At 42.3% G+C, this 23,678-nt stretch overlaps 1 protein-coding gene across 1 annotated transcript in view; it reads right to left on the bottom strand.

Annotated features, from left to right (window-relative positions):
• Positions 1-23,678, bottom strand: part of rbfox3a (RNA binding fox-1 homolog 3a) — an 82,277-nt gene that overhangs the window by 45,234 nt on the left and 13,365 nt on the right. Inside the window, exons 3-5 of the mRNA XM_069663847.1 lie at positions 10,625-10,678; positions 4,725-4,817; positions 2,204-2,264 (exon numbers count right to left, since the gene is read on the bottom strand). Of these exons, the coding sequence (XP_069519948.1) occupies positions 2,204-2,264; positions 4,725-4,817; positions 10,625-10,678 (208 nt within the window). The remainder of the gene's footprint in view (positions 1-2,203; positions 2,265-4,724; positions 4,818-10,624; positions 10,679-23,678) is intronic.

Below are 23,678 nucleotides of genomic sequence, written 5' to 3'. Positions count from 1 at the left end.
GAAACACAACACAACAGAGGAGAGGTACCTACAGCGTCATATTTTAAAGGTTTGGGCCACCGACCAAGATGCTGTATTTGACAAATTAGGAGTGAGGACCGAATGTTATTCCACGCATCAATATCTATGTTTCTTAGGTGTGTGCATCTCCCCCTTTTCTAGATGATCCGATCTGCATCTATACATGGGCTACGATATGATTCACGGGCAATACATTTTAATCTAGAATGATTCAATGCAATTCCACTTTCATGCAGTTCTTTACATTTCTTTAAGAAATTCATTTTCTATTGTAAATTAAATTCAACTAATTCTATAAAAGGGCTCCGCACATCTTCAAACAGTTAAATGTTATTATAGACCAGAGAGTCCCAAGTATTTTTTACTTCATGAAATGGGGGTAAATAGCCCCGAAAACCTAAACACAAAATTCTTTCTGACGGCACAAATTGTAGCCAAATAAACTAGAAAACAAGACGAGTAAAAACTATGTCAGAACTCTGTGTGCTATCTCAGACAGGAGGACAATGAATGTGAGGTCCTAAAATCGTAGCAATACATCGGGTTAAAGATGCCATGATAACCATCGACCCCAGAGAAAAGAGTTTCGGGTCTCTGCCTTGATTGCTTGTGTTTGTGTTACTTGTTACCCGCACAGGTGTTGCCCTGCCGCCTCACCTGGTGAGTGTTCTGATTTGTTTTGCTGTTTATCGCTTCTTTACAAAACAAACAAACGCACAGACTCTTTCCCTTTCCCCCAGAAGTTTCCCTTCCTTCAATTAAAATCCAAATGACTTCTGACTTTAGAAGTGGAGCACTGTAAATCGCACAGCGTTTACGGACATGTTGCTGCTCTCTCCTTGCAGGCCTCCTAACACTAATATCACTATGGTAAAAGGTCAAAGGTCAGCTTCAAATAATAACGAGATTGGAGACGGTGAGTACAGTATCTAGGATACTTTACAACTTTAACTTTATAATTGTTCCATCGACCGGTTCGTCTTACATTCAAACCGAGCCAGGGCTCCACGTACCGATGGAGAGGCATCTTTAACGTTAAAATCACTTACCAATGAGTATCAGTGAATCTTATTCAACTACAGATGTACGTATATCAATATTTTTGTTTTGATATTTATTTCTTTATATACTCTCATTGCTTTGTAATAAATGTCTATCTACCCACTATATGGTAACTGATATTTAAAGTGCAGTTTCAGACACATGGTGTTAATAATGCTGATAACTCTCTTAAGTCTCAAGAACTCTTCCTCTTATTGTTGTTTCCCCAAACACAGAAAAGTGCAGTCATAAGAAATGTTGATGTTGAGCTTTTCTTTAGTTCTTTTTCTATTTTTACTCTGTTGTATTTCTGGTGTTTGGCAACAGTTTGCTCGACCAACGCTGAAGCCAATAAAGCAGATTGAACAGAAGTGAGAAAGAGATGAGGAAACACGCAAGTGTGTGTGTGTGTGTGTGTGTGTGTGTGTGTGTGTGTGTTTGTGTGTGTTTGTGCTTGGGGCCTGATGACAGTGACAAATGGAAAACCCTTCAGGGCTCATTCTCTCTTTCTCTGCACCCTCAAACAGGATGGAAGTGTGTGTGTGTGTGTGTGTGTGTGTGTGTGTGTGTGTGTGTATAGAAGAGAGGTGCTGACCAGGTCTGGCCATTTAATTCCCTCCCTTGTTCATCCATCCCTTACCTCTCTTTCCTTCTTTTACTTTTAAGCGTCTCTGTCGTTCAAACACACCCTAAAGGCCTCTCTCTCTCTCTCTCTCTCTCTCTCTCTCTCTCTCTGAATGACTCCTGGCTCTTTTTATTGGCTCTATCCATTTACCCATTCACTCTCTCGTCCATCTACCAAACTCTCCTCCTCCTGTCCTCTGATCTCCATTCTTCCTCTCTCTCTCTCTGCCGCCCTTTTCCCTTTTTACCCTTTTAACGTCTCTCCCCTCCGTGTTAGAAAACATTTCACTTTGCTATTTGCGTGATATTTCAAACCAAACCCACCGCCTTTGACAAATATTGGTTTCAATAACCAAAGTCTTTTTTTGTGTGAATGAATCTGCTGCATGGCCTCCAGGCTTTTGATTTCCTTTCCATTTACAATTCACAACATTCCCAATGCGCTAAAGGTGAACACACTTCTAATAAATACAACCATAAAACCGTCAGGTCGGAAGAGATGGAGATGAAGTCTTACCGTTTGTGTAAGGGTTTGCCACCTTTTTGTTGGTCATTACTCGGGCTGTGGCGTTGTTGACCTGCAAGCAGGCAGAGGAAAGTGTCAGCGTGTGTGAGGGCAGACACACACAAACACACAAGCAAACACTGTGCACACTGCAGATAATCCACATCACACCCGCTCTCCATGCCATGCTGCTATTTGATCATTTCTGGCGACATGCAGCGAGTCACAGGTCTGATGTTGAAACACATTCAACATCAGAGAAAAAAAGCAAGAGATCAAACGTCATTTAAAAATGAAAGGATGCACACAACACTGCAGTCTGCAAAACATGGAAAGTAACACAAGATGTTAGTGACTTCAATAGAAGAGCTTCGACTCATCCAGAGTAGTGATGGTGGTACCACCTATACCCACCCTGATTCACACAGCTGGAAGAACATGAGCTACAAGTGAGCTTGTTTAAGGATCTGATGTGCAAAGCCAGAACATACAATGTTTTTCAGTGCAACCACTTCTTTAGTTTGAATGCCAAGCGCTGGATTATCTTAAATGGCTTGTTAGTTGTCTTAACAAGGGTAAGACCGGTGGCTTCAGACTGCATGCATGAGCAGCTCGTTACTGCTGCGTCGCCGGACAGCTCCGGCTCGCTCCGGCTCGCTCCGTCAAGTCACGCTGACTTGGGTTTTTTCAAACCCGGGATGACCCGCCAATAAATGCCGATTGTCTCTTCTCCCATTACCAGTGGAGTATACTCTTTTCAGTCTCTTCTCTGCTGCGTCACCGTCTGACGTCACAAACAGGGTATTTTTGTATATCGCAGTGTGTCTAACTGCGCCAGAAACCTGTCGCCTTTTTTCTCCTTCTCCTCGGATCAGAAGAAGCTCTGTCACCTTGCTGTCTTGCCAGTGTTGCTGCATCTTGCACGAAACAAAGAAAAAATTTGCCGTTGTATATTGTTCTTCCGAATGTACACGACAGTGGCCGGAACTTCATTGTGCGTCATAGCATCGTGCCGGAAAGGGGGCGGAGATGCAGGTTTTGTTGACCCGGGTTTTGTGTTCCCATCAATGCCGATCGGAGCTGAGGGGAGGTCTACTGCAGAGTCATTTGACCCGGGTCTGAATGCCGATTGTAACCTTTACCACTAAGCAAAAAAGCCGTGTGTTAGCAGGTTTTTGGACCAGCGGGAAAGGGGCTCAGGTGTTCTCACTGGGTGCGTGTCAGCTGCCGCTTCAGATGGGCTGATCCTACCAGCCCTGTCTTTCTACGTGAGCTTTACCTTAATAAAGGCCATAAACAATCTGTACAGGTTCGCTTTATAAATGTCATTTAGATTTATTATATACAGGAAATAATGAAGAGGCGTCTGCTCAACTGTAAATAATAATTAATACAGGGAAATAAGACATTAATCACTCTTCACTTCACCTGGCTGTTTGCCACATCCAGAGGTGGTTGCGAGTCTTTGTTTACACAGGCGACACGCCTGACATGCACTGACAGTCTGAAGCCACTAACCTGTTTTCATCTATTTGAAATGAAAATGAAGAAGTTCTGTGGCCGTCATGCACTGCTCACATGGGCAGTGTGAAGCCACAGTTATTAACAGGTTTGCTATTATACAATTTCAAAATAGGGCCTCACGGCTTATTTTGATCTGAACCCAGATGATGTTGAATCGACTCTGGTAGAGTTAACCCTGCACGCAACTCAGTTTCCTAGAAATAACATAATATGCCACTTATTTTGCAACAGCACATACATTTTGGAGGAAATGTTAAGCTGCTTAAGTTATATTTTCTTGAACAATAATGAGGAACGATGTCACTCGGCGTAATTGTCAGGGTGCAAAAGCGTCTTCATGTCATTTGTCTTCCAGAAGTTTGCTCCTGCGATATCAGCAGCATGGCTTTAATATGGAAAACTTCAAACATGAGTGATTATAAGGGACATTTAACCCAGGATCTGATTTTCCTAGTAGTAGTATATTAATGGAGTTTCTTGGGGACAGGGTTGCTGCATCAACAGTTACTGGTTTACCTGGTAAGCTGGCATCACCCACAACAATTAAATACAATAAAATTGTATCTAAAACGACAAATAGAACAATGGGGTAGATTTACACCCCTTATCACCTGACACGTTGACATCAAAAAGGGAAACTAACTGCTGGTTTGGAATTTCTAACTCAAAGTAAACCTACCGTTATCTCATGCACAAGCCACATACACAAACACACATGACACAATCCAGCAGAGCACAGTAGAACCATTTGTGTAAAACAAAACACTCAAACACCGCTGAATAGTTCCTTCTTTCTCTTTTCGTCACACACACTTACGGATCAGGGTTTCGGCATGCAGCGTTCAAGGTGCAGCAGGCAGGTGGAAGAGAGGGGATGCATGGAGGAAGAGAGGGAAGGGAGGAGGGGAGTATGCAGGATTTGTCTGGCAGGCAGAGAAAGGAAAGAGAGAGTCAGGGGGAGGGGGAGAGGGGAGACAGAGGGTAAGGAGGGACAGGAAAAGGAAGGCACCTCTATTTTGCGTCCCTCTACGATTGTACCATTTAGTTTCTCCCGTGCACGGTCAGCATCTGCACTCGTTTCAAATGTTACAAACCCAAAACCCTGCAGTGACCGGGAGGTGGGGTTGGAAATCAAGCGACAGAGGAGGGAGGGAAGTCCGGAAATAAAATAATGAAACAAACAAGGGAAAAGAAGAGAGAAGGAAAAAAGACACAAAGTACAGATGAGAAAAGCTGCAGCTCAGGAGGAGGTCTGAATCTAGAAGCAGAAGCCAAAGAGACGTCAGACTGGTTAGACAAACATGAGAAACAGAGCTGGAGTTAAAGTAAGGAGAGGTGGGACAGCAGGACATTAAACAACAGACAAGAGCACAGATTAAAGTTAAATACCATCTCATCTCTTTGTGTGTGCGTTACTGTGAGGGTGTTATTATCCCCCAGTCCTTTCGAGCAACCAGTTCACCATATTCACTTGGCCACTTTCCTCTGAGATCAGGGTGGGAAGCTCAAACACTGATATTTCACAGCTGTGTTTCAGGTTTGCTAATATAAATTTAGGGAATCAGACAACATGTTTATCAATTGCCACTTCTTGATTGATCAGCTTGCTAAAAGACAATCTATTTAACGAGATCGGCCCACATTTCAAGTTAAAACAACATAGGCCTATCTGATAACTCACTAGGTACCAACAGGCTAAGTCACAACAGCTAACGTTAGCATTTGACAATTTCCTAGCTTACATAAGAATTTGCTAGCTCACAATTGTTTGCGATATATGTCTATTCCAAAGTCCAATCATATCCTGTAACATTATACAAGATATGAAGTGATTGAAGGCTAATGTTAGGCTAGGTGTTAGCTAACATTAGCCAACAGGAAAATATTGTTTTTAACTTATCGACTAATGCAGCTAAAACTGACAACAACTAACATAAGCACTCAACCACATCAGAGGAAAATGGCCTCTGTGGATATATGGTGAATACTTTGCTAAACACAAAGCTATAACTGAATCTGACTAAATTGACACGTGGAATAAAAGACACGCACTAAGGGGATTGATACATGTATGTGTGTGTGCGCTGTAGGATGCAGTTCCTCTGCTGGTACGCAGAGGCCCCTGTGGGAGAGCAGATAAGTGCCATACAATTACAATCTCCATGGCATCAGTCAGCCGTGACTCTCTGAGGCCCCAGGACGCAGCTCGCTCACGAGACCCTGTCTGTGTCTGAGACTTGGGCCTGGAGAGGCAGCTCACTCTTATAGCCCATATGCAGTAAAACATGCCTCCAAACCCTAAACTACAAAGTCTCATCTGTCTATGTCAATGAGCTTAAAGGAGGCGGAGAGTAAGAGCTGAAAAATCCTCTCTCCATCATTGATCACTGCCTGTGTGAAGGGCTTTTTGTTCAATGTTCCAATGTGACCGTGCTCTAAATAAGGAGTTCTCACTTCATGAACTTGCAATGAGACACATTAGAGCCACTGGCTGTTTAATCACACTTAGTCCTCTGGTCGCATGAAGCAAGATTTGTATTGTCTCACTTTTCAAAGCTTGTTGCCGTGTACATTGTGTTTGTGGCATAATAGTTCCCTCAATTAACTTTTTCACTGCCTTTACGCAATGCCTTCTGGGCCCTCAGTGCGTTCTCATAGGCTTTCACTTTTAGCACAAAAATGCTCAAAATAAAACTACTGTTCTATTTTTCGTTACATCAGTTTACATAGTGGTCATCACATTACCAGATAACCAGACACACTACCAAAATAAAACCTGTGTTGTAATAGCTTAAAGGTTTGGTAAAGGGACAACAATGCTCAGTTTGTCAGGTAAGATTTAGCTTTGGGTTAGGAACTAGAAGTGTCTTATTATTCATACAACAGTGCAACAATTATGGCCGGCGGGTCAACGCCCCGAGGCTTCAAAGGCAGCAGTTTCGGGATAGACCTTCAAAATAAAGCTCGCTGAGAATCATTTCACAATTGAGGAGTTTTGTACCTGAAACAACATTTAACACATGGTTTACCTGAAGAAATGCTCACACTTTGGTTACATTTACACACTAAAACTACCTGTTAAAGTTTAGGAAAAAGATCATGGTTTGGGGTTTAAAGAAGTATTAACTTACTGAGTTAGTTAAATAACTTTTAAGCAACGTAACCTAAAAAGAAGTCAGTGTCGACTGTTTTGAGCCCAAGTCTGGTGGATGAAAGTCCTGTGTTTGTTTGACAGTTCCATCGCCTCTATCCATACAGCCACCTGACTGCAACAGCACATAACAACATAAACTAGAGGACAGTGTCCAAAAATCATGCTAAGGGATACCTACAGTGCCTACATTTTTAAGTGTTGGGCCTAAGGCCGGAGATATACTTGCTTTTTAACCTTGCGTTCACGTACACAACCGGCAGCGTCATGAAGTGTTCACATACTTGGCTAAGCACTACATGTGTTACTAGAGGATACCTCTAGAGGCTGTATGCAACTACTGTGTGCAGGGTGTAAACAACAGACATGGCGACACTCGAGGAGGTTACTGTTATGTTCATTCTGAGTTCTCAGTGGCCAGGTGACTGACAAAGTCATAGCCAGCTCAGATGACTGATGACCGGTGGACAGAACGAGCTGTCTGCACCGTCCCCACTCCATTTCTCCAACATGTTCCTATGTGCACGAAAAAATACTGACTTGTTTCCATTTAGCTTTGCAGGTTTTCACGTCGACTTCTAAAACGGAACTTATCTGTCTCCAGCTGTTTTGACAGGCATGTTTTCTCGCTGTGCAGCGACAATGACACATCGTACAGATAATTGTGGACTTTGTCTATCATTTTGTCTTCAGAACTTTCTGACATTGTTGTCCCTGCTGCTGTGTTGACCCCGTCACATCCCCTCTGCCTCCACACTGCCCCTACTGTTCATGTGCATACTGCATCTTGTGTACGCATAGCATTCATTTTTGATGACGTGCACAATCGACGCTACAAACGCGGGACAGCCATCATGTGCACGCGAAAGCGTAGTTAAAAGCAAGTATATCTCCGGCAAAAGTCAGAGCTGCCATATTTGAGGAGTTGTGAGGCTGGTTGTATTTAAGTGAGGACACGATGTATGATACGTTTGATTTTCTTTTTAATGATTTGAGTCATTAGGGGAAAATAAGGTATTTTTTTGCATTCATAATGTTGTCAGCAACATTTTTTTATCCACAGATACCGTAGAAAACCATGTTTCTTGGGGCAACTCTCTACTTCAACTTACAGCCATTAAGACTTTTAATATCTGTGTGTTTTATAGGTTTTTTGTGCAATATCTTTTACCCCTGGCTCATCTGTCGCTGTCTCTCAAAATGCTGACTCTAAAGGCACCACATTTTCTTACGTGACCTCTGTTTTTGGATCAATATGGTCGATATATGACCGGTGGATTTTAGCTTAGTTTAATGACATTAAAGGAAACCTAATTATCTACATGAACTCCTCTAAATGTTCACTTGTAGTCTCTTTCTTTCTCCCTTTGTCTTGTTCATACAGTGCCGTGTGGCCCTCACTGCTCCCGGCCCTCTTCACCATGGTGAGTTATGGTCTAGAGGCAGAGACTAACTCCATTTGATATGCCTGGCAGACCCGCCTTCTGGACGAGCCTTTAGCTTATGTATCCTGTGCAAGTCGTCGCCCTGTAATTGCTTTGCCAGATAATATGTGCGAACAGCAGCCTGCGCCGTGATCTTGTATGCATATACAGGATTCACTGCCTTCCGCCGGGCATAAATAACACATAGGGCTGCCCTTGAGAGGAGGAGCAGATAAAAAATACATTTAAAAGTGCAAAGTGGGAGTGAAATTAATACTTCTGACATTCTGTTGCCATGTATGGGTACGATCACACCTCACACTAATGCAGATAGTCTGCTTTCTTTCCCTTATCGTGTGGAAATAAGTAGTGTTTAGGGGAGGGGGCACGACCGGGCCAGCACTGACTGTAAACAAGACCTGTGCTTAGGGCAGGAAACAGAGGGTGGATCTCCTTAAAGACAAGACAGGAAGCTAACTGCTGTCTTGGTACCTGTAAATCCTTCTCTGTGTTACCTTTTTATGATGGTGCTAAATCACATGACGGGTGCCTCGTGAACCTCGCAGCCACAAATACACTTTCATCGGTTAATTTTGGAGTTAAAGAGTTGATAACTGCGTAAAGTCTGTTGTTACGTCCTGTTGTCTCGCATGGATATACAGAAAGTCATGAAGCTAATAAAATATGAACAGCGTTGGTTGTAGAGAATGCTGTCAAACACGTTACTCCAAAATCTCCCATAGGTGTTGGTTTGAGATCTGAAGGGCATAATATATAATTCAGATTCTGTCAGCTATCCCCCGCTGTCTACGTGGAAGAATCAAATCTGTCAGATTTTTTTCACTTATTTACTTTTACTTCGTTTTCCCCCTTTTATATGCCTCTTGTCTGTACCTTTGAGATGAAGTTAATACAAATAACCATTCTGTAAAATTTCTCATTATGCTTTGTTTAGATCTGTAGGCAAGGACGAGGATTTTTAGTAAGGCAAGTGTTCTGGTTTCTGCTTATTTGACTGTAATATGGACCAATCATGTATCAGCAGGCTGCAGCGTATGCAGGAAAAACAGTCTGTGTGGAGAGCAAAAGCATGAATTATTATTAACCTCTATAAACAGACGTCTGCATGCTAACAGCTAACAACCTGTTCTAGATCAAAAGTTTCAACTTGAGCAGTACAGATATTAAATTTACCCATTTCCTGTTTTTCACACGTTGTTCATGTTGAAAGAATGTTATCAATTCAAATAAAATATGAATCGTAAAAAAAAAATTTAAAAAAAATCCAAAGAAAAAGAAACAAATTGGCCGCTCAGATGAAGACAAACAATTACCGTTTATCGCCAAAGAGAACGCAACAAAGAGACGTAATCTTCGAGATGAGCACTTTAACCTCCCTAAGTTGTTTTGGTGCCTAAACATAACCAGGTGTTTATTATTTCTGCACGTCCAGACTGATAAAGTGTTAAATGTTGCTCAGCAGGCTTTCTTTAGAAAGTCTAACCAGCTGACTCGACCACAGAGCTCTAAACGTGCAAAACAGCTGGTCGGACGCCCGCTGACTAAGCTGCCGTATTTGATAACTTAAAGTGAGAGTGAGTGTCAATACAAGAATATAAGATGCCGATCCACAGTGAACAGGGGATCGTTTTTGTTTGAGAGCTTATGGAAGGTGCATCATATGTGTTAGATGTTGCCTCCACACAGGAGATGGATATTATTATATGTTTGCTAAACACAATTTATCAGAAATTGTACTGTGAATAAAAAAGCATGTTACTATTAACCAATAATCATGATATGTTAGACCTCCCTAAGTATCTCACTGGAGGCTTTCCCTAACTCCCCAGTATTTGTGTGAATGTTTGTTTATAAAAAAAATGATGCAGTCAGCGTGTTTATTTAAACTAATTTCCATCTTTTCAGCGTGTTCTGAGATTTGATACCTGTATTATACCTTACATCCTGGACTCCAGCAGTGAGGAGGTTTTTCACATACTGTTTATTCTAGTAATATAGAATAAATTAACCAGGTAAGGCAGCTTGTGTTTGCAGCCTGTGTGAATCTGACTGTCAGAGTTAATATAAGTGAGAGCGATGCGTTGTTTGTCACAATGTATGGCAGGCCGGTGAGGAGTATAAACTGCCTGTGGGCAAGTGTCACTGATATGTCCATAATTACTGTAACATAGAAGGAAAGACAGCAGTGACGACCGTGAGAGGAGTGCAGGGCTACTGGAGAAAAGGAGGGGGAGTAAAGGAGGAATACAGTGTGCAGGATAATCATATGTATTTAAAGGACTGTTCATGAATGTAAGGTCACAGTGCACTTACCTTGGAGCCTCGCTCGTTAAAAATAATCTCCACGTCTAAAATCTTGCCAAATTGCTGTGGAAGACAAGGAGGGAGAGGGAGGGCAGGGGGGGAAGAGGAGAGAAGGAAAAGAGAGAGAAATGATTAGAAAACATGTCCCTAAAATAAATAAAAATATCCTCAGTTAAACCCAAACTGAAAAAGCCCACACACCCTCCTCCTCCCGAGTAAAAAGGTCAAGCAGTCAACGCTCCAAATTAACAGACTCCTCTTCACCCGACAATGAGATTAATAAAATATCCATTTACTCTTAATGCTGTTTAATGCTGTGTTTGCTCTGTTGTGGTAATAAAGAGGTGCATGTGTGTGTGTTGGGGAATAGGGCTGTGCAGTGTTAATGAACATTACAGGCGGTGCATACGGACGCTATATCAGCGTAACGCCTCAGCACGCACCACTGATCTTAATGATGCCCATCATCTCGCTTCCCTCGCCCTTCTCAAGAAAAAAGAGAGAGCAGAGCCGGAGAGTTTTTAGTGGAGGCAAAGGCCCTCTCGGTTTAAACTGGAAATGGCTTGTCGAATGTGTTTGTGTGTGTGTGGTGGTGGGGTTAATGATAATACATTTGTTTATCTGCTCACAATGAAGACCATCATAGTAATTACCTGCCAAGGCCTCTCTACAGTCTAAACATGCATATTTGATTCCTATAGGTTCTCCTGTGATCCGCCTCTTAATGGTCTTGATTGGCTCCATGCGTCATTTTAATTGGCTAATTACTGTAGATTACTGTAGAGTGAGACCGCGCGTTCCAGCACATTGATGTAGGTCCCTTTGTTTCCAGCCTTATCATGGGCTCGGATGTATAGTAGAGACATGGGAATAAGGCAAATAGGATTAGACATGTATGTATATCAGGCTGATTTATCACACAGGGTATGTTCTTCTGACACCACAGAGGGATTCCTCTTACAGATGTGTGTTTGCTTTAAGGCTCGGATTTCTTTCTTTATGTTCCATGTTTGACCAAAAAATAATGATATTTTGCTCATGTACAGTGCATCCAGTATTGATTCAGGGCTGATTGATTTAGCCTTCACATTTAGGTGCTCAAGCTGCTGCAGCTGACAAGGCAAGAGAATGATAATAATTCTTTAATATCAAATGAAATGCATTAAAAAGTACATCCGGACAACATTAGACTAACTGAATTCCATAAGCAACACACTCTTACTCCCAAGCGGCAAGGTTTTGTGGTCAAGTGTGCTGTAGAAATATGCAATGTCGGGCTATTAAGTTAGGGCAAACACATAAGAAACATCGTGTTAGACTTTCAAAATAAAGCTTGCTGAAAAACATTTTGATGGGCAACAGTTGTGAAATTGTTGCAGTTGTGTTTTTTGTTTTGGCACTTTAACCAAACCAAATAATTTTACTACTTTATCCTTTTAAGAGTTGTGAAGTGGGGCCTCCAGGGATCAGACTTGTTTGTCCAGCACATCCCACAGATGCTCGATTGGATTGAGATCTGGGGAATTTGGAGGTCAAGTCAACACCTTGAACTTGTCTTGTTCCTCAAACCATTCCTGAACCATTTTTGCATGATGGTCATGACCCCGACGCCGCTTCGCTGGTTTTCCTTCCTTGGACTTTTGGTAGGTACTGACCACTGCAGACCGGGAACACCCCACAAGAGCCCCCAGTCGTCTAGCCCTCAGAATGTGGCCCTTGTCAAAGTCGCCCCCATCCTTACGCCTGCCCATTTTTTCACACATAAACATCGAGGACAACATGTCCACCTGCTGCATAACATATCCCACCCGCTGACAGGTCCATTGTAACAAGATAATCAATGTTATTCACTTCACCTGTCTGTGGTCATAATGTTGCGGCTGATCGGTGTATATCACATGACTCCACTGCTACATCAAAAGAAGTGAGAAAAGAGTGTCTGAAAACAGTTATGTTATAAAATAAAAATGATATTTGATTTCATTTTGGGCATTTTTTCTAAGTAATAAATACTTTGTACTCATACATTCAACAGCTTAGATCTGGGAACAAGGTAACAAAGCTGAAAGTCTAAATTGTCAAGAAACACACACCAGCTGTTGGGCTCAAACTCGGCGGGAATCAAACTTCCAGGTTCATCAAATTCATTCTGAAGAGAACACGAGGACGAATGGTAAAAATATCACAAGTACAAAAAACATCCATCAGAGTTTTCAGACCCATTTCCTGCTTCAACTTTGACCTTGTGTACTTACTACTGTTGGCTGACCGCTGGGGCCAGCCCTACACATGGGTCTGTATGTGACTGACTGATTCAGTGAGTGCATGACGGTACTTTCAGAGCCAAATAAAGTAAAAAACAAAATAACAACAACGGTCCGGGAAACACTTGAAAATAAAAGCACTGTGTACAAACGAGGGGAGTCAGAATTCCAGATCGAAGCATAACAGAAGTGTTGACCTACTTTACTCTCCATGCCTGTGACTTCTACTACAGGAAGAGATGTTAACATGGCTGTCAGAGATCAAATGGACTCATCGCAATTCATTTTCACCGAGTATTTTGACGGAGAAACCGCGCAAGCCTCCTATTCTCTACATTTTCGCCGCTTGATCCGCACGTGTCACGCCAGCATTGGGAAGACTCTCATCTGTTTTCATGCATTTCAAATGAAAATGAACACGTCCCGCAGCCGTCACGCACACGCCGTGCTTCTAGTGTTGCCCACAAAAGCGCATATTGACCTGATGCGGTCAGCCACATACTAGGTTTTGACCTAGTCTTGTTATTACAACAAGGGATTATCACCAACATTTCAGGTGTGCTCATTTTTGTAAATCTCGTTTTAAAGAAGATGTGACATCATCACTGGCTAGTTGTACTTCGACACCGTGTGAAAAGTCGAGTTGATGAGCAGCGCTCTGAAAGCAGTGATGGCTCCCTGTTGTCTCTTCTGATGCACATGAAGTTAGTCCATTTAAATACACCTATCTGTTGATACATGGTTCATTCTACATTAAGGCCATCTACTGTAATATAAATAATGCAAGGATTTAATCACACTGCCTTTCAAACCCTTTTAGTGTCCAAACAACTCCCGGTTAAATATACAAGAATATGGCTTTCAATCGTTCACTCATGAAGAACGTTTCACAATAAAGCGATCAGGTTATCTAGATGTTATCTATATGTCCCTGTAGACTTTCAAAATAAAGGTTGAAAATATTACATAACTAATGTAACTTACAAAACTAACAGTCACTGCCAACATGGCTGATATACGTTAATTATGTTACTAATGGTTTCTTTTTGTTTGGAGCAAACAATCCATGGAGCTCTTCATACTTTGTCTCCTGACTTCAACTGCACTTCAAAACAATAAGATGGAGTACAGAGTCCAGAAATTACTCACCTATAGAGTCATATTGAACATGCTGCCATATTTGCTGGGAGCGAGACCAGACTCTCTTCATGCTTCTTCATTGGCAATGATCACACTGATACATGCTTGATTAATATCAACACAAAATAGGAACTACCTCCCGACCCAGTGTGATTAAACATCTGTCTATAAAACCCGGATCAGAGGCGGCCCAGTCTGAGGCGGTGCTGTGTGAGAGCAGCTGGATGAACTCATGGCAAAGTGAAGCAGCACTAACCTTGCCAGGCAGCATGATAATGCTCAGCCTTGTGCTCTCCATAACTAGACCTTGAATCAAGTACTTTATTTCAATAAATAAATAAACATGGAGCAGGCAGCAGAGCAACGGCAAGGTCACCGTGCCAGCACCAGCCCTGAGGACGAGGCATACCAGCAGCAGAAACACACATGTCGGATCATATACAGGATTTGCATGTACGTACATGTTAAATGTTTCTACTACAGAAATACAAATGATCTGTACTGTATGTGTTTAAGCTGAATTTATGGACTCACTCTGATCAAAGCCAAAAGAAAAATATCTGTCCATTTCATTGCAGTAGACATTATTAAGTTGAACTAAAAGAAAGATTAGGTTTGGGCTTGTCTTTGCCCGGCTCTTCTGCTCTCTGTATACATGTGTGGGTTTGTTGGAGTCCAGACAGCATGGATCAGAGCTCTGTGTCTTCGCCTGTCTCTACCTTCATAGCTCTCTTTCTCTCTGTCCAGGTGAGAGACTCCTCCGAACCCTGAACAAGTCATTCAGCCAAACTACCTCTGTTTTCTCTCTGCTTCTCTGCCTCTCAGTGGACTGCTGTGTTTACACAGTCTCTCGCTCTGTGTGTGTGTGTGTGTGTATTTGTGTGTGTAAAAAGAGGCTGGTGAATCTCGAAAAGAAGGACAGAATTTTGGTTAAGTCCAAAAGGTGTTCAGACTGCACAAAATCTACTTTAAGTAGTCACTAAGGCCAAACACAGAGTTAAAAGTCAGAGTGAGAAGCGCTGTCTTGAAGAACGAGGGTTAATATAATAATGTTGTAGGGGAAAGCCAGACACGTCACTGCCCCTACTGTGACACGTTTCTCAGTAGTTTCAAGTTAACATGAGAAGTATGGCTTTGTCCACATGACCACAATTTTATTTCAAAGCCCTTAACTTTTGTTACAAGTACACCTCCTGTCCACCCTACAGCGTTTAAGAGCTAAGAGCCTGTGTCCACTAACGGTGTTTTTTGAGCTGGCAGCTCAGCGTCCTCACAGTCGGCTGTTTTTTGGTCACTGCGCTCACAATTTCTGTTTAAACTCCTCAATGTCACTTCTCCCTCATCGACCAATCAAAATCAAGAAGGGGCGGGACTTCAGATATCAACTTTGTCAGTAATATTTTAATTATATATACAATTAAAAATGTATTTGAGGGTACAGTTTCCAGGTGTAGAGCTGCTGCCAACACCAGGACACGATTCCTTTACATTGTTTTCATGTTTTCTTGAATAAAAGCAAATATCAAGCATAGAGAGGCGGAAGTGCAGCGATACAACTTTCGTAACCTAGCAACAATAAGCGCCGATGAGAAGTGCTCTGAAATTGAGGTCATGGACGCTGCCAGCGCAAAAAGCGCTGTTAGTGGACACAGGCCCTTACACAGAGGCTTATTGAGACACTGCTGAGCCTGTTTTAGTTTGGAAACTCTGCGGTTGTTTTTCAGTGGATACTGAAATGATGGTTGAGACTTTCACATCATCATCAGTCCCTTACTTGTCACGTCCTAATCATGTAACCCTTTTTCACAAGAACACAAACAACATGGTTAACATGAATAATGTCAACACAGGTGTTGCTGTCCGTGTTGTCTTTAGAAGCTGCTGTTGTGCATTTTATAATGCAACTACTGCCTACATGCGCAGTGATTCCTATGTTCAGCGGTTTTATTAGCCCTTCATGGGGCACTGCTGTGTTGGGTGAGGGAACTAGTGCCTGTTTTTGGTTTGCCTGTTTTTGGTTTGCCTGTTTGCACCAGAATGTGCATGCCAAGTGCATGATGGTTAGCAACAAGCTGTCCTTGGGAATATGTGCAAGATCTGGCAGTGAGCAGCACTAAGTACATTTACTGAGGTACTGCACGGAAGTACAATGGCGAGGAGCTAAATTGCTTTTCCATTTTCATCCTACCTTACTTGCCTTATTTAATACTCTAAGTACTTCACTACATGCCTAAAGTGCCGTTTTATTCCACTACATATTTGGTTACATTGCAGATTTAAATTTGAATCGATGAACAGTTAATAAAATATGATGTATTGTTGGTGGTCATTCCACCACGTTGCCTGACTTTGCACATGCTGGGCGGACACAGCAGTTTCTCCAAATGTCTTAAATTGCTGCAGATAGTATTTTATCAGAGTTGGTACTCTGTGCGTAAAAAATCTGCGCGTATGTGACTTTGTTCAATCAGTGGGTGATCAGATCGTGAAGGGGAAAAGCCCGCCTCCACTCAGCCTAATGAGTGGGATGAGACCTACCTTTAATTGTTGCCCACAAGGGCCGAGTTATTTCATTAGAATGAATTACTCTGTCAGCCAGGCCTGTGGTGACGCAGGCAAACACACACACACACACACACACACACACACACACACACACACACACACACACACACACACACACACACACACACACACACACACACATGGAGTGGAAAACAATCAATGTACCACTGTTCTTACTGTACTGTAGCTTAAATTAGCTCTGATGCACTGTAGGTAATTGTAATATAATTGTGGAGTACTAGTTCCTCTTTTAATCCTTTTTATATATTTTTTTTAAATGATCTTATTCTCTTTTTGTATTTCACTATTTTATCTTTATTTTAATATTTCAATCTTCTATTTGAAGCATATAAACATTGTTTTTATCTTCCCTTGGACGTCTTTTATTTGTGTAAAGCACTTTACGTTGCCTTTGTGTATAAAATGTGCTATATAAATAAACCTGCCTTGCCTGAGACTCTGAGCACTGAAATAAATAACTGGTACTGACTGGAGTGGACAGATGTCACAAAAGTAAATGTACAAGAAAAATATTATTGAAATATTAAAAACATAATTTCCATCACAATTTAGTTAAAACTTTTTTTCTTAAAATTAAATCTCTTTTTGCCTCCGCCCTTTTGAATTGAGGATGTAACTTCTTTAAAGAGGAAGAGATCACATGGGTTTGTAAACAACGCTCTGGGAGTTTCGTTATCCAGTGGATATGCAGCTCACTGGACATGCAGCTTCCACAGTATCTGTCCACTGTAGTGAACCCCAAGCATTAAAGGTGAATAACATCAATCAGTGTGATCACATGGTTACAAATGAGATGCATGTGGCTGCTTTTGTGTCCAGCTGTAATAACAATTATATCATTATAATAATCGCCTAAATCGTACTGTTCTGAGATTGTGTTGACTTTAAATTACATACAACTGATTTCTATGCAGTAGATTTACAATTAAAGTTCTTATCAATAAAAAGTATTGGTACCAGTACATCCAGTGATAGATTCCTTTATATTGGTTTGAAATGTTTGTGTCATTTTGTCTCACAACACCTGAAATCTTTGTTGTTTTTCTACTTTCTCTGTTCTCTTGCATCTGTCTCTGCTCGCGTTAGTCTGAAGCCAGTCGTCTCCATTAGGCCACATTAGAGCTGTCGTCCTGTTTCCCACAGAAGACAGAGAAGTGTAAATCAGCCGCAGAGAGGCTTCCTAACACAGAGGCAGATGTTTTTACACGTTCACTGGGAAATATTTGACTTTAGTTTTTTTGAGAATAAAAATGAATTCATTGTGCATTCAGAATCTCTATTTTAATATTTATTATACTACTGGATTATAATCACTGATGCATTAACGTGTAAGCAGCATTTTAATTTATGCAAAGCATTTTTTGGTTATTGACTTCCAGACTCTGAAGAGGAACTATTAAATACAGCGAACAAATCAATGACATTGAGTATAAAAAGTGCAGTATTTCAAACTGAACTCCAGAGTAAAGAACAAAGTACAAGTTACTTTAGTATTATTATAATGCTGAGATCATTCGGGACAGACATGAGCATGCACAGGTATTCGGGGATACACATTCCTGCCAATGGTGTAACACTACCCCACTGCTCTATGGGAGGTGGTGGTAATGTGCCAACAGATGCTGCAGTGCATCAGCAAAGGCAGAGATAAGGAAGAGTTTGTGCCACTAAAGATTAAGCTTAACAATGCAGGCTTCAAACTTTCAAGACAAAATTGCCTTTTCAAGTGTTTCATAGTGAAGGGATCCATTCAGCATGTTTCGTTAACCTTAACATCAGAGACAGTTTGAAAGACCTGTGAATGTACACAACATTTTACAAGGAAGCCCCCAGCAGCGCCGAGGTCGAAAAGTGGCCGATGGCATGCCACGACACGTGCCGGTAGCTAAGTGGCATGTGCCGATCGTAAGACTGGCAGGCCGACCCCCTCAGTGATATGCCACTCGTCCTCCAAAGGCAGGTGGCTCACGAAGTGGAGATGCATATGAAAATGTACAGAGATCTTGCTTTACGACATTTAATGTCGTAAATATATAAATGTTTTTGTCTTTTGTCTGTTCTATGTAAAGCACTTTGAATTGTCTTGTTGCTGAAATGTGCTATATAAATAAACTTGCCTTGCCTTGCCTTGCCTTTATTGACAACACAAGTGCAACATGTAAATACATCAATGTATATGTTTCTCTTGTCCGTCTTTCATGTGTACTGAAAGTATGGTTGATTACTACCTGTGTGACGACAGAAAAGTAACTTCATAGCATTAGTTGGTGTGGAACGGATGTCACCGTTCTTCACTGACTCCACAGTGCACAATGCAAACCGTCTGATCAAAGAACATCCACTAAGAGTAAGAGATAAATGCTCTGTTTGAAATAATTAATTATGTCTGATATGTTTTTTCTGCAAAATACGTTTAATTACCTTGTAAAAATCCTTCCAAGGTGTCTCTTCTCCCTCATTAGAAATTCCAGTATCTGCACAGTCCCCTCCCACTATGCAAATTCCCAACCGTCTGTCGCCAAAACAAAACACGTCTCTGCCATCGTTTAGTGGCAACGTGTTGAAACTTAGCTAGCTTGAAATTTGGTAATTAGTAGGACTAAGGTTGTTATTAGTTTGCAAAAATGTCGATGATGGTTACAGCTGGCTCGCGCATCGCTGAAGTGGTTGCCATAGGTTGCGCAACGGGATTGGCTCCTTAGGTTTGTGACGTCTCAAACCTGCCAATCTGAAAAGGTGTTGTTCAGCCTGTCCTTGGTACACTGCAGTTTAAAAGTAGACAGGCCCAACCATGGAGATGACTGCTCATGATATGTCTTGTAGCGCACACATGGAGATGTTTACAAGGTTAAACACTTGATTTTCACTGGAGGGGGTCTTTAACACCTTCTGTCACCTTTCAGTGACAAAAACAAGCACTTTTAGTGGATGCACTTTAATCCGGTGCATTTGACCCTAAGGATGACAAAGCAGCCATTACAGCCTGTTTTCTCTGCTTACGGCTGAAGCAATCTACTGGAGCAGTTTCCAAAAAAGCAAAGTACCTTGTGCTTAGTTACTTCCACCACTCTGCAGAATACATGCAGTTTAAAGTCCCCAGAAGAAAAGAAAACAGTCTCTAAAGAGGAGCAGCTAATTTAGCCTAAACACACCTTTAAGCCCTTGGATCAGGGGAACATGTTCACTGTTTAACTCTGATGATTGTTTAAATATTTGATGAAACTCCTGTGGTCACCATAAATGACCCGCCTCACCTGCAGCACCTTAGCTTAATGATAAACAGAGCAATAACCTGTAACGCTGTCCCCTCTTATTCTAAACACTCTAATTGTCTTCATCAACACAAACACTGAGGTACCACTGGGGGACACAACAATGGCGGAGCTCGGGCTTTCTAACTACCCACTCAGTGCAGAATGGCTCCACTGCTGCACTGATATGTTGATGTAAATTAGCAGATTTTTAGACTATAATTACACCTCGTCTCCTCGGAGGCAGAGCCGGTTAGAGCGGGGCCTTATGGAATAATTGGGGAGGCAAATGAGAGTGTAGCCATGAACAGGAGACATTAAAAAGAATTCCCTTGCTGGGAACGCTGGGCTACCTGGAATGCTGGAAGCCTCCAGAACAGGTGATTAGGCAGGAGTAGGTGTCATTAAAAGTCCATTAGCACAAAGCCCAACCCCCGGTGCTCTCAGAAAACACACACTCTCACACACGCGCGCCAAGGTAGGCTATAAGCATTAGTGTGAGTGTGAGGTGTGTGTGAGTATCTAATGACTCATTTAGGACCCCTACCTCTGGGAATGTGACAGTAAGGACCCTCTTGCGGCTGGCTCACTAAGTGCCTGCTTATTAATTAAACACAGCTGAAGCTCAGGGGATGGCAGCGGTCCTGCATATCAGCTTGTCAAGTTTCACTCTGTGTGGGGCTAAATGAAAAGGCTCCTCCTGCGAGCGCGGCCCAGCTGGATCCACCGGCAGACATGTTTGTTCCATGCATCAGAAGTAATTACAAGAAATATTATGAGAGGCCGTAACAAAGCCCTCCGACGCTGACGTGTGGTCAGACTGGGATTGCTTCCCTGCTGTTTGAGGGATGTAGAAATCCAAATAACCCCGGGTGTGTAGGTAAATGTGCAGCGCATGTAGGATATAGCATGAGCAGCAGTCCTCGATTACAGATATCAGCCACACCTTGAGAAAGAGAGAATTGAATCAGTGAAGTGGTGCTGTGAATGCCAATTATCATTCTACCATTAAAGCCCTCTTCCCCCTGCTGCTAATTTCCCTCTGAATGTGTTGTTCTAATTATGAATTAAACTCAAATAAGCTTGGGTAATGAACCCAGTTTTATTCCTTTCCGGGGCCGCACCTTCTCCTCCCCGTGTGTCCTCCTGTACACAATAATCCGGCGTAATTCCTGCATCCTGAGCCGGACTTCCAGAGCTGTTTGAAGGAGCATTACTGTGTATTATTGTGCACTTCCCAGAGATAGACCTGCAGCTTGTGGCTTCATCACCTTTGATTGAACTTCTTTATATGGCTTTGTTTAATGCTCTCGTATTGCTTTTCTATAACAGCTTTTGCTGAAATGACACAGAATTCCATTTGCTGTAATGCCCAGGCTATTGCCTTTGTTTGCATTGTGCTGGTAGTCTAGCAGAACCGTAATGAGAGATTGAGCCAGTTTCTCACGAGTCCCATTTTAAGTGAATGGAGGAGAGAGCCACCAGAGCCCATTGTGGAGAAGGCTGAGCCCAGACAGAACCTGAACTGCAATAGCACCGCCCGGCCCACGACCATTAATCCTTAAAGCTGGACTATTAACGGGGAAGAGAGTGTGTGAGTGTGTATACTGCATGTGCCTGTACGTTTGTGAGCCATGACAGCCTTATACTTCCTCTGCGAACACAAACACACCAACACAATGGATCTAAAGTGCTGAACGGCTCTGCTGAAGTGACAAAAAAAGCAGTCATGAAGTTCTTTGGTGAAGCAATCATGTGATTAAAACTTTTCTAGTTACCTCGATAGTTTTCCAACGAAGAAGGAATCTCCTTGAAATACCTTGTTCATGTTTCTCTGTGCAATTAAGTCATCAGTGTTGGGTAACGTTACTGTAAAAGTAAGTCGTTACATTACTGCAACATGTTAGATTACTTTTGTGTTACCAAAAATGAAACACCCTCTGCGACTCGTTACGCATGCCGGTTATATCATCAGAACGGCGTGTAGCCTGACGCCCATCTGAATGAACTGAATGACAGACGCAGTACCTTTACAGCTCTTAATGATGCTAACAATCTGACAGTGAACTGGGCAGAGGCATACAGTGTTAGGCACAGCTGTTTCCATGACACAACACAGGCTCTTAGTCCAACCAGTGTTGTGGAGCTGTGTTTAGCTGCAGATGCAGTCGAGCTCCTCAAAGCTGACGAGCACATATCCTCTAGACACTGCTTACATTTCACCGTCATGTTGTTCTCGTCTCTTTCACCCAAACATTCAGAATAATGTGAATATTTCCAATTAGTAAACGCTGTCCTCTCTGCCAGCTCGCTAGCTGAATTAGCTAACTACGCATGCTCACTGACACAGCTGTCTTTTCCTTCTGCTGGTACGCAGCTACCTGCCAAGACGGAGGAGAGAAACAGAAACAGAGCTTCTGGGATTTTCTTGTTTTTGTTGCGACAAACGGAAAAGAGAAGAACGACAATTTATTTTCCAGGAACTGCTAAATAACGGAATACTTGAATTGCGGAAGTAATGCGTTACGTTACTCGTTACAACAAAAAAGTAGTCCCAGTAGCCTGCTATATTGGATTACTTTGTAATGCATAGTTCGGTCTTGATAAAGTGAATAGTATGGGCATTTAATCTCTCTCTGCATGTTTAACCCTGCTTCATGTATATTTACTTTTTGCCCCAGATAAAAAAAAAAACTGGAAATCCCCTTTTTTGTGCTATTTCGGTATTCTTTGTCATTAAACTGTGAAGATCAGTTTCCTTTGTATTTGAGTGTTTTAGTCTTTCAAAAGAGAATACTTGAATTGGAAATGTGCACTTTGTGTGATGGAGAAAGTTTCCTGGCTCCGGCTCTCCAGAGGCCCTGTGATGTGGATGCTCAGTCTTTGTGATGGCGCTCTGAACAGGAGCTGGACGGCCTCTGAGCATCGCTAATTGTAGCGAGAGCCACCAGATTGTCTGTCTGTTCTAATTCTCCTCTCCTTCTTCCCTTTCCTTCTGTTTCTCTTCTCGCCTCTGCCTCTACCTGATGATGTCACTGGTTAATTGTGGCGCAGAGCTCAGTGCCTCGGAGACTTCACTAAGTGACTCCAGTCTGTTGGGAGAAAGTTCCAGAGTCCCACTCCTTCTCAAGAACACACACACTTGGACACAAACACAAATCTAAACACACACACACCTACTGTGTACCCGTAACTGAAGCTGTCACCCTGTGTACACCTAATGAGGATAAACTCACTTTTAACCCTGCTGTGGATTCCCATTAGTTGTGTCTCCACTGACGGGCCCCTCCATCCCCCCTCTTTCCCCAAAATCAGAGCTCTGAGGCTGGGGAAGAGTAGCGGGCCGGCTCCCCGCCTCTCGGTGCCTGCAGGAGCAGATGTTCGACTCCATTGGAGGAACAGGGAGGCGGGTGGTGGCGTTAGGAGGGGGGTCTCCAGCCTCCTATTATATTAAATGTTAGTGCTGGGTTTATGTCAGTAAATCTATAGTCTGTATACTGATCCTGTGTGTGTATGGAGATACACAAACACACACCATTACAGACCAACTCCTTCTAACATCTAACTTGTCAACAAGGCCAGCATGGACAGTGGCCCAACTCTTCATAATATGATGCTTAAGGCTCTTTTAGCCTGATTTCTAGCTGCTGTCCTTCAGCCAATATGTTGAAAGCGCTGTAGAAGTTAGGCGTGATGGATGGTTTGAACAAACAGGACTTTCATCCAGGAGACGGGGGTGTATACCTGTGTGAAACTTACAGTCATGTTGACATCATTGTCAGACATTGCTTATTTATCTCACCTAACTTGATTGCTTTATTT

Source organism: Semicossyphus pulcher, unplaced genomic scaffold (genome assembly GCF_022749685.1).
Source record: "Semicossyphus pulcher isolate SPU_LCO1_2020_fin unplaced genomic scaffold, fSemPul1.0.p SCAF_16, whole genome shotgun sequence".
Lineage (NCBI taxonomy): Eukaryota > Metazoa > Chordata > Actinopteri > Labriformes > Labridae > Semicossyphus > Semicossyphus pulcher.
This window is presented reverse-complemented; position numbering and strand designations above follow the sequence as displayed.